This window comes from Octopus bimaculoides, chromosome 23 (assembly GCF_001194135.2).
Source record: "Octopus bimaculoides isolate UCB-OBI-ISO-001 chromosome 23, ASM119413v2, whole genome shotgun sequence".
In the NCBI taxonomy this organism is placed as follows: domain Eukaryota; kingdom Metazoa; phylum Mollusca; class Cephalopoda; order Octopoda; family Octopodidae; genus Octopus; species Octopus bimaculoides.
This window is the reverse complement of record NC_069003.1, coordinates 18,068,498-18,083,745: the sequence shown is the minus strand read 5'-3', so window position 1 is coordinate 18,083,745 and position 15,248 is coordinate 18,068,498. Positions and strand designations below refer to the sequence as shown.

The 15,248-nt window shown below is 36.5% G+C and overlaps 1 protein-coding gene across 2 annotated transcripts in view; it reads left to right on the top strand.

Moving 5' to 3' along the window:
- Positions 1 to 577: 577 nt before the first annotated feature.
- The window catches only part of LOC106870535 (lamin-B1), a 57,377-nt gene continuing 42,706 nt past the window's right edge, over positions 578 to 15,248 (top strand). The window contains exon 1 of one of the 2 annotated variants that reach the window (XM_052976025.1): positions 578 to 1,388. In XM_052976025.1, coding sequence (XP_052831985.1) covers positions 970 to 1,388 — 419 coding nt within the window. In that variant the 5' untranslated portion in view covers positions 578 to 969. The remainder of the gene's footprint in view (positions 1,389 to 15,248) is intronic. The other variant, XM_052976024.1, reaches the window with a different exon arrangement.

The window sequence follows — 15,248 nt, the reverse complement described above, 5'->3', positions numbered from 1 at the left end:
GAAGTGTGCGCGAGCGTGAGACAGACAGACAGACAGACAGGGAGCTAATATATAACCAGAGGGAATGGTAGAGAGAGTGTGATATCAGAAGTTGATAAAAGAGAGAGGGAAAGGAATGAGAGAAAGACAGAGTAAGAGTGAGAGGGAAATATGAGACAGAGAGAGAGTTGTGGTATATATAATGAAAATGTTGGGTAAAAGAGAAAAACAGAGATGTATATATTACGAAGGAGAAGGAGGAGACTGGTATAACCAGAGAGAAAATTGGTAACAGTGAGAGAGAGAGAGCAATGATATACACAAGAGCGAATACTGGCGAGAAAGAGAGCGAAAAGGCAATGGTATAATCAGTGCGGAGGTAAGAGTGAAAGAGAAAGAGGGAGGTGTCAATAACCAGAGAGGAAAAGGTCTGTGGTATAAGGACGGAGAGAGAGTGAGAGACTGAAGCGGGTTGTGATATAACCAGAGAGGAAGTTAGTTACTGACACAGAGAGAGAGAGACAGACAGAATGATCCATATAAACGAGAGGGAAAATGGGGAGAAAGAAGGAAAGAGGAAGATAGAAAGGGAAAGAGAGAGAGTGAGCGTGCTGAAGTTGCCGGTTTTATCACGTGACACGAGGCGCGCATGTGCCCCGCCATATTGCACTAATTGATGATTGTTTAGTGTTGGTGCAGCTGGAGATTTTGTAAAGTCTTGCAAACAGACTTTAGCTGTCTTCGATTAATTGACATTTTCTTCACACGTGGCAGCAGTCTTGTAGAAAACCAAAACTTCTTCCAGACTGAATTGAGTCGTGAAGTTTGGGTTGCACGTTTATCGTTTTTCTATGGTACCCGTGAGCCGTTCCACTTTTACATCGCACTCCAATCCCAGAATCATTGTCTGCTAAAATAGACAACTCTTGAGTAATTTTGGAAACAAAAAAAGAAACCAAATACATTTTCTTTGATCATCCATAAGACAAAATGTCATCGAAAACACGTAAAACCATCACCACCACGACAATATCGTCGTCTGGAATGTCTGCGGAAGCAGAGGGTGCCGGTACATCGAGCGGCTCGTCGTCGTTTCTCCGTCGGGGCAGGGCTCCATCCCCGGCTAGGCTCTCTCGTATCCAAGAGAAAGAAGAACTACAGAGTCTAAATGATCGTCTTGCTAATTACATCGATCGGGTGCGTCAATTGGAAACCGAGAATAGTCGGTTGATGGTTCAGGTTCGGTCGTCCGAGGAAACCGTATCTCGTGAGGTAACAAACATCAAATCTTTGTACGAGTCTGAGTTGAATGATGCCAGGAAACTGCTGGATGAAATGGCTAAGGAGAAAGCACGTTTACAAATAGAATCGGGAAAATACAAGGCCGAGGCCGATGAATGGCTTACCAAGTAAGTTGGGATTTCTCTTAAATATTTCCTTGTTTAGAGAGAAAAAAAACTTTTTATCGACTTCCCTTTTGAATTTAAACACCTAAGTTGTACTGTATCTCACTATTGTATGTATATATATATATATATATATATAGAGAGAGAGAGAGAGAGAGAGATGCGTACTTCGCTTTTTCAGTCCTAAATTCAAATTAGTATTTTGACTGCGCTTTTACCTGTATTTAAGAATACACATAATGAATGTGCTATCCACGAGTAAATGCTCAATCAAAAGGCCAATTTAAATATAGGATAGTTAAAGCAATATTCATTGAGATGGTATTTACCTGTCTGTTCATTTCTAGTACTTCTTCATAATGAAAATAATATATATTTCTGCAATCTTAGTATTTATAGTCAGACTCACTGAAGTCACATCAATATAACAGCGGGTTTTTTGTTTTTGTTTTTACTTAATTAAATTTAAACTATGCATTCAGTGTCTGTTAATAATACCCCTTTAATCAAAGCTCTTGCTGCTAATTATAACTTTAATTAGAGTTTTAGCACCAAACCATTAATATAGACATAGAACACTACCTTATTGAGTATGTGTATTTGTGTGTGTGTATATATATATATATATATATATATATATATATACATATACACAAATTAAGTCATTAACAAATATGCGTTTATAAAAACCCGACTGCAATTTTGTTTGTGGTACATTTAGCTTGGTGACTGCAAAACTGCAATCATTTTTACATCATTTGCCGAAAATAACCCTCCCCCGACTAATATATTTTCTCTCCTGACTCGACCTGATTCTATTTATATATGATCTTCCTCCGTCAACAGTTTTTCTTTTTTATCCTCATAATTTCATATAAATTATCTGCCAATCATTGCAGATTTTGGCTTTCTAATATTTTAACAAAGAAAAAATATTGGATTTTTACCGAAACTAGATTGTATTTTTACTATTTTAAATATAATTCAGTGTATTCTGAAGTAGCTTTATATTATATTTATAACATTTCCATAAATATACCCAGGTATCGTTTTATAAATAAATGTCTGTTCATTATTACCGGGTATTGACATGAGCTTCCGTTTGCATTAAGAAATATTTGAGATTGCAATAAATGAAGTTATTTATATATTGGGGGTTAATTTTTTAAAAACTATTTAGAATCGTTTCTTATTTCAGTTAATGTCTATTTCATCATCGCTACAATTCCACCACAGTTCTAACAGTTGTTAAAATTCTTAGTCTAAAATGTCTGCCTATTCCGGGTAGCTTCCTCTCTATATATTTCGCGTATTTTTCAATCTTTAGATTTCGGCTTTGTTTTTCTTTCCTTTTCCGTAAACTCATTTTTCACATCTGCTACACATATATTTTAAAACCTTAGCTCCACATCTCGTTTTATTTTGCCTTTGCCTTATTTATAAATTCGTTTGTTTACTATAAACTGAGCTGTAGTGATAATACCCGATCAGTGATGGTTATTCTGTATATATTCATTATTTCCATTCAATACAACCAATACTGTTCGTTGATCGATTTCTGTGAAAGATCAGTTATTTGGTTAGTGTTATTATTTGACCAATTCCTCCATAGATAGACTTTCTAAACTGGGTTTTTTTATCACCTAGCCTACTCTCCACCTCCCTTGTGAAACTGTTTTTGTGCGCTTCAGTAGTTTACTATGATAGATTCAATCTGGATTCTTCCAGTACAATAAATACAATTGTTCGGGCCATCTCCACTGCTAGAAACAGCAGCCAAATCTCTCTTTCTCTACTTATACCTTTAAAAAAAAGTAGCGGAATCCATTTAAAAGTTACACTTTTGTATATAGTGTAAAAAGAAAGGATGGTTCGTGGCTGCTATGCTTTTGATCATGGGTTCGCTTAATCAGGGTTGATCTGGGTTCTAAATTCTGTCTGTTTATCTTTTAGGTATAGGGAAAAGCAATGCCTTTGATACTTTTAGGGACCTCTGAAACTGGTCAGAGAGAGAGAGAAATGAAGTATCTTTTTAATCTAAAGATCTGATTTGAATACATACAAAAGAGTGGTCTCTACCAAATGCAGTAGTACATCCAAGCACGAGAAGGCGGTGTTAAACCGGGCGATGGATTAGGTCTATCACTCTAGTAATTGTCATCTTGAGTATTTTGGATTAACTATTTAATGGAAGGTTTTAATATTTTATGTGTATAGACGGAGATATTGAAGTGTGTGTATATCTGAGTATATTACTGGTATTCACTGGATCCATTGAAATTTGCAGGGCGTGCAATAGACATGCGTTTATATATGTGTGTGTGTGTGTGTGTGTGTATATTTTGCAAGTCGTGCCTTTTAAAGATCTCTGTGAAAGCGATTAGTTGCTGACTAATCAACAGGTTTTGCTGAAGAAACGAAACTTGAAAAGTTCTTTTGTGACAGTCATTTAAATCGGCAAGAATAGGTTAAGACCTTGCCCCCTCCCTTATTTTTCACCGTTTATTAAATTAAAACAACTGGAGTGAGTTGCTGTTGTTTATTACTAATATAATTAGCAACTTAGACATAGTGTAGGAGTATATTACGGCAAAATGAGGTTGAGTGTAACCACGGCCGTCCCTAGGGTTGCTGGCGCCCCGGGCAAGCTGAACTTCGGCGCCCTTATAAGTATAATTTTTTGAAACTATATGATAAGGAGAAAAACTGAAAATGTAGACTAAAATGCACTCGCCGCCCCGGACGACTGCTCGAGTAGCCTGTACTTTGAGCCGACCCTGAGTGTAACCTTTTTATTAGATGGCAGTAGTTTTATATATATATATAGTTTGTAAAAAAACATAAATCCAAAAGAAGCACTCTCTAAGATATATATATATATATATATATATATATATATATAATGTATATACACATACGCATGCACACACGTGTGATATAGGATGGGGAGAATAGTTATTTGGCGATTTATCTCTGGTCGGTTTGTCAGTCATATTTTTTCCCTCCAAAACTTCTGGTATAGTTATTGTAACTGGAGCAAGATAATTCTCGGCTGACACCATCGCCATCGTTAGTCTCAGCGGCCACATATACGCACACATGGTTGAGAGATGTGGTGGTGGCATGGTACCGGGCACAGTAGAACAATTCTTTGCCTTTATTAATTTTATTCTCAAACTTGTAAATTTCTTGTTGACGGACATTGCGTGGGTGTTTTAGTGGGGGCGGGGTAGTATACTGTTTTCTTTTTCTCTCCATTCTTCTTTCTCCAACGTTTTCCTTTTAACTGTCTTCCCCTCCTGCTCCTGCTCTGACTCACCGTTCTTTCACCACGCCCCTCCCTCTGTCCTCAACCCCAAACTGGTTTCACTCGTCAATCCACTCTCACCCAACAATAGTCGTGAAACTATGTCAAGAATTTGCAATTATATATATATATATATACACACACACACACACATACACACTTATTATATTATGACTTTTTTAACCGTTTACTTCTATCTAGGTGTAATTTTCTCGTTTACCTTTCAGTTTCTTTAAAGATGGGCAGGAGGTGATTTTTGTGTATCTTAACTGTTTCAATAATTAGTGTTATCGGAAGAACACTTACTGAGTGTGTGAAGAGGCTTTAGGGGGCGAGAGCTATTGAAGATAGAAAAGTTTTAGTGACAGCCAAATTACATCTGTTTTGTATCAAGATTATTCTCTATAGATAAAAGTTATTCTGTGATTATTGTGATAGGCTTCTTCCAGTTTTTGGTTTCTTATAAGTTGCAGTTTGGCGTGTGTAGGATAGCGGTGCTGAGATTTCAACATCCTCCACAAGATTTTGAAATTTCGACATAGTTTCCCCAGGGAATTAAATGCACCTTTCTGCCAATGTGCCTGCTCTGTCTAATTCTAGATAAAGACTAGAATATTTCAGTGACGCTAAGCATGGCTGTGTGGTTTAAGAAGCTTGTTTTACAACCACATGGTTTCGAGTTGAGTCCTATTGCGCGGAATCTTGTGCATGTCATCTGCAGCTCTTAACTGACCAATGGCATGTTAGTAAATTTGGTTGATGGAAACTCTTTGAAGACCGTCAATTGGCATTAGCTTAAGTGCCCGTGAGTTGACCGATAAAGTACCAAACTTAAATTTGTTGACTACACCATCCAAGGTAGTGTCTTAGCATGGCTGCAGTCTAATGACAAACAAATAAAAGATAAAGGATCGATATTTTAGAGTGGGTTTTAATTCATTCATTCATGGCTTCGCAATATGAGGTAGGATGCATGTGAAAACAAGAATGACAACACTAATGAGTTTATATATACTATTATTCTGCTTTGTTTATATTTACATGTGTACATATATTTAATTTAATGGAACATGTGATAGCGAACATGATGGGAAAGGGTTATGAAAGTAGTTCTTAATTGCTGGCGACAAAATAAACTGCTTGTAAGTTTATGTGTATGATTCAACATTGCAATTTTAGGTTGTTGCCTTTTGACGAATACGAAATAAACATGTTAAATGAGAAAAAGTAAAAGAAGGTGAGACAGACTCACTGAGCCATGTGACATGGCTTTGTGTGGTCTGCAAAGTGGCTCTTGTCAGAAGTCGAATTCTTAAGCTTTTTATACTAAGCAAAAGTTTCCAGAACCATTGGTCAAGCTATTTGACAAAATTTGCATACTTCCTGCATCAACCATAACGAGTCAGCCAATGCTGATTGGTTGAAACATATTCGCAATGGCATTAATGCCTTTTATGGTGGCATGGTAAGTTGTGCTCCTGAGTTTTGAAAATCTGAGTGATGGTTCAAAACTCAGAGGGTGTGAATGAATTTCCATCTCACTTTAGTTCTTGCTGTGTCATTGGAGCATTCCTACTGATTGGTGTGGCAGTGCAGGTTCCAAATTGAACGTTTGTTTGTATTTAGTTTCAGTCCTCTATGATTTAGATCCACATCATCCCTGTTGGGATCCATGAAATAAGTATAGTATGGTGGTGGGAGTAATTTCAGTAAAACTTGAAACATGAAGGAATCAATATTTTGGGGCTTTTTTTTTTCCCTCCCTATTAATGGCAACTAGTTAGGTTCTGAAGATGTTGATGCCATGAATTATGGAAACCAGTTTTGTGGTGGTGGAATATCTTGCTAAACTTGCCTGGGATTATGTTTCTAGGCCAAATACTTCTTTCCGTTTTGTTTGCACTTGAAACTCTGTATTTCTAATATTCCCAAGCTCATTATTGGAATGTCTGTAGAAGTGCTCACTGTACAAGTGGGCGTGGTTGTGTAGTTAAGTAAGTTCACTTCCCAATCACATGGTTTCAGTTTCAGTCCCACTGCCTGGCACTTTGGATAAGTATCTTCTACTATAGCATCAAACTGACAGGCCTTGTGCTTGGATCCAGTAGACAGTAACTGAAAGAAGCCCATCATATGTGTGCCTCCATGTCCTTACATTGTGATGTAAGTGGGTGTCACTATCATACAAACTGTAACCTATGTTACCACTCTTCTGTGAAAATATATTCAGTCAAGGGGAAAATATTAGAAACAGGTGAGGGTTCGCAACAGGAAGGACATCCGATTAGAAAATTTGCTTCAATGAATTCCTTTGGATCCATCCGAGCATAGAAAAGTATACATTGATATGATGATGATGATGACATCATAAGAATTTAAAACTGTACTATTATATTGTTATATTCCATAATGTACTGCATGATCTTCATACTTTGGTATTGAGTTGAATGTAATGTATCTAGGACTACATCAGTTAATGTTTCCATCTTGAATTTGACTCCTAGATTGCATAGTGCACTGTGTCCTTGAGCAAGGCACTTCCCTCATGCCACTTCACTGAAGTCTATTCGGCGAGAAAATGAATAGCAGCCAAGTGTCAATGCAGTCCTTGTCTTTCTCTCTCTCTCTCTCTCCCCCCACCCCAACTCACAGCCTAGATGTTCTGCTGGATTAACAGCAAAGAAGGAAGTGGAATGGTTTTAAAAATACTGGAATTATGAGTTCAAGTTTATTTGACCAGCTGGTTTAAAGAAGGGCTGCCCAACCTGAGGCCCACAGACTTTTATCTTGCGGCATGTTCAATACCTTCTAGAAATGGGTTTATTTAAATAAACATTTAAAAGCTTTTATCAAAAATTAAAGATTGTAATGAAAAATAAAAAAGAAAGATACTGCTTTTGCAACAAAATATTTAGTGTTGAATCAGTAATCATTCATTCATTATTGTAATAAGAGCATGAAATATGCTGTGCGTGAGAAGACCCGGCAAGCCAAGTGAGACCTAAATCCAAGGCCTATGCCAGGGGTGTAGCTAGCCCACTTATGCATACCTTCCTTCATTGGACACTAAACTCCGCTTGCGAAGACCTGTTCAGGCAAGTGAAATCGTAATCAAACTAAATTTGACGACTGGCACCCATGCCAATGTCGTCTCCTTCATTGGACACAAAACTCGGCTTGCGAAGACCTGTTGTGGCAAGCAAAAGCGAAATCGTGATGGCACCTGTGCCCAGCGTTGCCAGTGCAGCCGGACTGGCTCTTGTGCAGGTAGCATGTAAAATACACCATTTTGAGCATGGCCATTACCAGTACCACCTGACTGGCCTTCGTGCCAGTGGCACGTAAAAGCACCCACTACACTCTTGGAGTGGTTGGCGTTAGGAAGGGCATCCAGCTGTAGAAACTCTGCCAAATCAGATTGGAGCCTGGTGTAGCCATCTGGTTCACCAGTCCTCAGTCAAATCGTCCAACCCATGCTAGCATGAAAAGCAGACGTTAAACGATGTTGATGAGAAAGCAAAATGCTTTCAATTTTGTTAGTATACAAGCGGCCCTCACAAAACTTTCTGTGATTAAAGTGGCCCGCAATGTAATTAGAGTTAACCAGGCCTGGTTTAAAGCATTCATCTGTTAACTCATTTCAGCAGAGCACTTGAAGTTCTGCCTGAAATAACTAGGTCAACATATTGAAAGCTAAAGCATATAAGTTCCTAGAAAATCAGTGACATAGTGTTATATATGCTATCAATACTTTCGTGGGCGCTGAACAGAGATGGCTTTGTATTTTTATATGGAAATTGTCAGATGTCATGTGGGCTTGAAACAATTATGACACTGAGTACTTGAGCCACTTTTGAAATTTATATCCCGGTATTTTAAAGTGGATTTAAGAGAAACATAAAGGAACCACTTAACTCTGGATTTCATGTAATAGTAAAACCAAACTTGGGATTATCTATCAATTTTATTTCCATCATCATCATCTTTCATACTTTATCATCTTATTTCCTAGTATAAAGTCATCTTCCTTTCTGTTGAAGTCCCACCCAATGATCTTACAAGTGCTGGTGTCATGAATAAAGTGTGCAGAGTGCTGTAAAAGTGGTTGATGTTAGGAAGAACATTCATCTGGAGAAACCATGCCAAAGCAGATGATGGAGCTTGAAGTCAGTGGACCTATTTATTGAATCCTGTCAAACTGTCCAGCTCATACCAGTATGAAACATGGAGTTCAAGTGATGAAGGTTAGATGAAAGTCATTCATGGGACTGAACCCAAAGCCATGTGGTTGGGAAGCAAACTTCTTAACACACAACCATGCCTACACTTATGATTTATGAACCAAAAAAAGAAAAATGAGGAAAGAGATAATAGCCAGTAATTGGTAATGAAGAAAACTTGTTAGTGCACTGGTGTACCAGAATAGGAGGCTGTATTTGTATCCTTGCTAGATAAATATTTGTTTGTACAAGCAACTATTCAGTTCTTAGTCTAAATGCTGGTCCTAACCTATTTAGAGCTGAACCCTTTTTTTCTTTTTTAAACAGGAGACAAATATTGGTGTTAATTTTTTTTTTTTAAATGATTTTCAAGGCAGAAAATTGCATGTAACCCTTTTGATACCAAACTGCCTGAGACTGCCATCTGGTTCGGTGATACAAAAACTTAATCATGTAGCTTTTAGATTTCAATGATGTGATTGTATATTTTTAGAGTGACATTCTGGGTAGGTGTGAAAGGCTTGATCTGGTCAGTTTTAACATAAAACAGGTAGAATATTTGGGCTGTATGAGGGTGGATTAAATGCTAAAGGGTTAAACAATGGTGATGATGATAAGTTTATATTTCTTGCAGATTGAGAGATGATCTAAAATCACCTCCATTGGCATGTTAGTCTCAGGACTTGGCAGTTTTTAACAAATCCTGAAAATGTCACTTATGTTCTATTTGATTATTAACTAATTAGCCTCTAGTTCTTACGCTTTCTTCACTTTAGCAGTTATATTTAGCTAATATAGTTACTCACAATAATGAAAAATATCCTTGTGCAGTATCAATGTCACAGTTTCAAATTTCAGTATTTCCCCATATTTGGAATTGTAGATGGTACCAGGCAAAATATAAACTTTTTTTTTTTCTTTGGCCCACTTTTCCTTGTTGGTATGGGTTGGATGGGTCAAATTAGGTGTGACAATCTTTATGATCTTGTCAAAAGTAAAACATTCTTATTGCTGGTGGGTTGTTTTCTACATTAGTCAAAGTATGTTGTATGCATTTCATTTTGCATTTTCTGTAGTCTCTGCTTTTCCTCCCCCACCCATCAGCAATAATTATAAAATCTGTTTCACCACCATCACACACCACAAACTAAGCTGACTGAATATGTCAGCAAGACCTGAATGCGCCTATGCAAGTCATAGCTTTTCTGTTTTTCTTTTAACCATCTTTCCACCTGGTACTTATTACAGTCTCCTTACATTATTATTAGCTCTAGTTTCAATATAATCGACTAGCCCCTTCCCCCAAAATGTCAGGCCCTGTGCTTACAGTAGTAAAAATTATTATTATTCAATGTCTCCTTGATATATCAAAAAATTATACATGGAGCAAGGAAGCAGAAACATAAAGGTAATCCCAAATATTCAGCTGTATTTGTGTGCATGTGTATTCTCAACAAACATACAGCAAGTAAGCCCTAAATGTTCCTTTTGTATGTAGCAGACCATGGTGGTTATGTATAGACCATGGTGAGTCATCAGCTCTGGTGTTTAACCATTTTACTGCCTATTGTATTATCATTACCTCTAGAATCTGCCAAGTGAACCATGAAACAAATGGACAAATTGTTCAGTAGGCACATTTGCTTCACTGGTTTTTCCGTGTAGACAGCTTCTCAATATGAAAACATTGTCCAGGTCATAGTAATATAAAAGAGATGAAAAAAAAAACTGTTTGTAGTGTGTATAGTTTTCTTGTTAATCTCTGAAAAGTTACTGTAATTTTTGTTGTGAGGGCCTCCCCTCTATAAAAATGTATACATTCACTGAATTTGAGTCATAGAATTATGATTGAGTTTATCTTTATTCTTTTTCATAAGAGCAAGTACAATGTTGTGCTGTGACATTTGGGTTCACAGATATATTGGGATGTCCTAATATCTACCAAGTATGGTGAAGTCTAAGATCTTTTGAGTTCCAGTTAGATCAAGATCTGTCCAAAGTTGTTTCCCATATTTGCTGAAATAATTAAAATAGAAGTCATTGATGCACAGCGTATTAATTTCTAATTAACTTTTTGATACTTGCTACATTAAATATAATACTGTTTTGCTCTTATTTAATAAAATTACTTTGTCTTGTGCTATGAAGATATTTGTTGATGTTGTATTGGAGGTTATTTATCTTAATTCTCACAGGTTCTTAGTCTAGCCAAAATATTTACTTTTTCTTTTCTTAGAAAGTGAAAGAGTTCTGCCCTTGGCTTTTCCAAAGTCTCCAATGGTTGTGAGGTGAGTTTAGTTATCTGGCGACCTGGCTGAAGTATTTGCAGCAACTTACCTGAAGGCCCTCAGGGTCCAGGTGGTAGTTGGTACTGAGGGATGGAGTGTAATGACTAAATGGCTTCTGTTCCTTTATCTTACCTTCTGAAACAATGATTGTACCCAACCTGAATCTGTTTAAACAGTCCTGCACCAATTGAACAATAAGCTACAGAAGCCATTGAACTGTGATGGAGATGAAAATATGCAAATATGATGAGACTAAATTGCAAGGATTCCTATCTAGACTTTTATTTACATTGAAACAAAAGAATCTGAAGAATATAGTAACAGTTTGCATCAGCAAATAGTAAAGAGAAAATCTTTTAAAATACAAGGAATAAGTTTGCTGCAAGGGTTTCTTTTCTCACTTTTTGAATTGGTCTATTTTTTTATGTTGTCTTTTATGACAATTTCATAAGGAATTAACCCTTTCATTACCACATTTTTGTAGAAATATACTGCTTTTCATCATTATCAAATTTAGTAAAATAATTTTATTATTATTAAGCTGGTGTCTGGAACTTAAATACATAAAACCAGAGGCAATCTCAGGCAGGTTGGTATCAAAAGGGTCAAACAATTCATAAAAAATATAACTCTTTGAAAGGTTTGCTGGTGCTAAATCACCAATTGTAAGATATTTTGTCTGAACAAAGACCTTGTTTAAATCTATTTCCCCTACAATTCACTATTAAGGTCATTTTTAATCATAACATCAGATTAATACATAAAAATGTCAGAATTTCCCTACCTAAAAGAATACACACTTGTAAAATTGTATTGTTAACAGCTAATAGGATGTGAATTGAAGGAGATTTGGCTGCTATTTCAAGCAGGTTTGATAGTATTTTTGAGTTGTAAGTAAAACAGTCCTGATAATCAAGTATTTTATAGTTTTAAGTCTCTGCTAGTATGATCCACCCACATAAAACCAAAATGACGGTTATGTCATTGCGTTGCACATTTAAAAAATGGCCAATCATTTCACACATGTGCACACTGCTGTGCTCTAGATGTAATAGTTTGATAATTTTTTTAAAAAACTGTTACGGAATGACTGTACTACATTTTGAGAATTTGGGTGTTGGCAATAAATATAGACCAACAACAGGTGTGTCTGGGTCATAAAACTGCTGTGCTGGACATTATTTATTATTTAAAATGAATCTAGTACAACCAATGGTACAATACAATCTGGCTTTACAATGTATTATTGATGTCTTCCTGTTTGCTTACTGTGTGCTTACTGCTATGACTGTGTGATAAGTTTTCTTCCCAACCACATGATTCCCATTGCACAGCACCTTGGACAAGTGTCTTCTACTATAATACGTCTCTGGCCTACCAAATCCTTGTTAGTGGGTTTGGTAGATGAAAACTGAAAGAAGCTTGACAACCGGTGTTGGTTTGTTTATTTCTCTGTAACCTAGCAGTTCAATGAAAAGAAATAAATAGAAAAAAGTGGTGACTCAGCATCACCATAGTTTAATGACTGAAACAAGTAAAAAATGACCTTTGACATTTAACCAGTGATACAGCGACTGATACAAGAAATCTTACCTTTAAGTCATGTGCCATGTCTATTCTGAGTACTGCTCAGAGCTTCAACACTATATCTTATTCAGAAGTCCAATTATTGACCACATAGCAGTAACTTCTCTGTAAAGCAAGACTAGTAATTCTACTTGGTCCAAACCCCACTCTATGTTTCAGCAGTTAACTAAACTGTGAAAAACATTAATAATACAACTAAAGAACCCTGCCCACCCATAAAATGGATATAAAATAATCTAGTTTGTATTATTTGACTGGTGAAAACACCTTGTCTGTTTCTTGCAGCCTATTATACCATGCCCTACTGAGATTCCCACCCACCCAAATGTGTACCCTCCATGATTTGACAATGAATGTATATGTATACACAGACATTTACATAGCTTATATATATTTATATTCATTTAAACAAGCCGCACTCTGTACGGACTTTTAAGCTAGCTCCCGTAGCCCAAAATTAAAGGGAGCTAAATAGCATGACTATAATACGTCTATAATGACCATATGCCCTGGTGGTGTTTGATCAGAGGTTAAGGATGAATGAGAATTAATTCTGTAATGCAATTATTCTTTTGTTTCAGTCCTATGTTGAATTCCAACTGTTGTATATTGGCTCCAAAACTCTGACAATTCTAGCTCAGAAAACGAGGCTTTGTGCTCAGGATCGTTTTTCAAATCTGTTAAATTTTCTTCTGTTAATGTTAATGGCTGGTGTGTACTTTCGTATCTTGTGAAAGGATTGATGACCCACTCGTACATTTGATAATCAAGTGATGGAAAGTACTTAGAAAATAATACAGAGAGATTTTCTACTGTCTTCTGTACTTCTGACAACATTTTAAATTTCTTTGGAAGAGCCTCTATGCTTGGGAAGCAATCAGGCTGCGAGTTTTTAACTTTCCTTATCCGCAGTTCTAACTTGTCGGTGAAAGACTTTAATTTGTCTACAGACTCAAATTTAAAACATTCGATTTCTCAAAAAGGTCATTGAGAAATGCTACTTCCAGCCACCAATTATCATCATTAAGAAATTCAAATCCAGAATATTCAGCATCAAAGAAATGTATTATTTCATTTTGCAAAGCGATAAATCGAGATAGCACTTAAAATCAGAATCTGTAGGGATGTAAAAAGTCTGCACCTTAGGGAATGTGATTTTATGTAATTCACCACTTTAACAATGTTGTCCATCTTTAGGAGACCATCAAGTAGAGATTTTGACATCAAAACTTCGCAGTCAATCAAGCAATATATAATTTTAACTTGTGGATTTTTTTGTAATGCATGACCCATGAAGCCTTTTTGTTGAACCTGCATGGATGAAGCACTATCGGTGCAAACACTAATACAAGTTTACCACTGCATCCCTCTCAATACGACATTTTGGTTTACCAGGTTAAAGACATCTTCTGTCATTCTTTCCTTCAATTCACAACAAAAGAAAAGTTGACTTTTGATTTTACCACCTCTGATGATTCATGGAAATGAAATTAGTTGAGCTTTGTTGCTGATGTCTGTACTGTCATCGATTTGTAAAGCCCACAAGTTTTCGAGTTCATTTTTTGCTTCAGTGAAATGTTTGTGGAACTGATCATCAATGTCTTGAATTTTAAAAGAAATTGGGTGTGCATGCAAAGGAATGGTCTTAATTTGGTTGACAGCTTCATCACTAATCATTGTGCCAATGGTGATCTCCAAGGCTGTAGCAGAACTGCTCTTCGTTGTGTAATGTAACTAAATTATATTTACGCTCAAATTTTGCAAATGTTCTTGGATCATTGCTTCCTGAAAATATTTTTTGTGGCACAGTTTGGCAGGCACTGTTTTAGACGAAACCATCTCTATTGTAGTTCCTCAAAATGCTAGAAATAGCAGCTAAATTCCTCTTCATCACAACCTACCATCAGGTAATGTTATCTCCAAAGATGAGATAGTCATATTGTTTTTAGCAAGTTGAGTGACCATGTCAATAGGTGATTGCTTGTTGTCTTCATAAAAATTGTCTTAGATATCCTGAAAAAATGCAGATAGAAGGGTCGTGGCAGGAACACATTTAATCTATAGGTCTTGTAGATAGAAGCTGACTTAGGCATAAACAACTGTTTTAAACAAGGCAACCTCTACTGTGTTTGCTTGACTTGTTAGAAATAGCAACCAAATCTCCCTTATCACACCCAACCATCACAAAAATAAAATAAGGATATGTTAGCAAAATGTAGTCTTAGATACACTGACAAAACAAATCAAAAATGCTAAGATTGTCGTAGCTGGGATGCTTTTAAATGATATGCCTTGTTTTAGATCAGGCCTGACCTGGGGCTAAACAACACACTGTCAACAACTTAGTGTTTAGTATCTGTAATCCATGATAATCTTATTTCTAAATAGCAGTCTTGTGGTAATAGCAGTGGTGTGGCAGTGTAGCTGACACCAGTGTGTACTATTATTATATCAGTAGTAA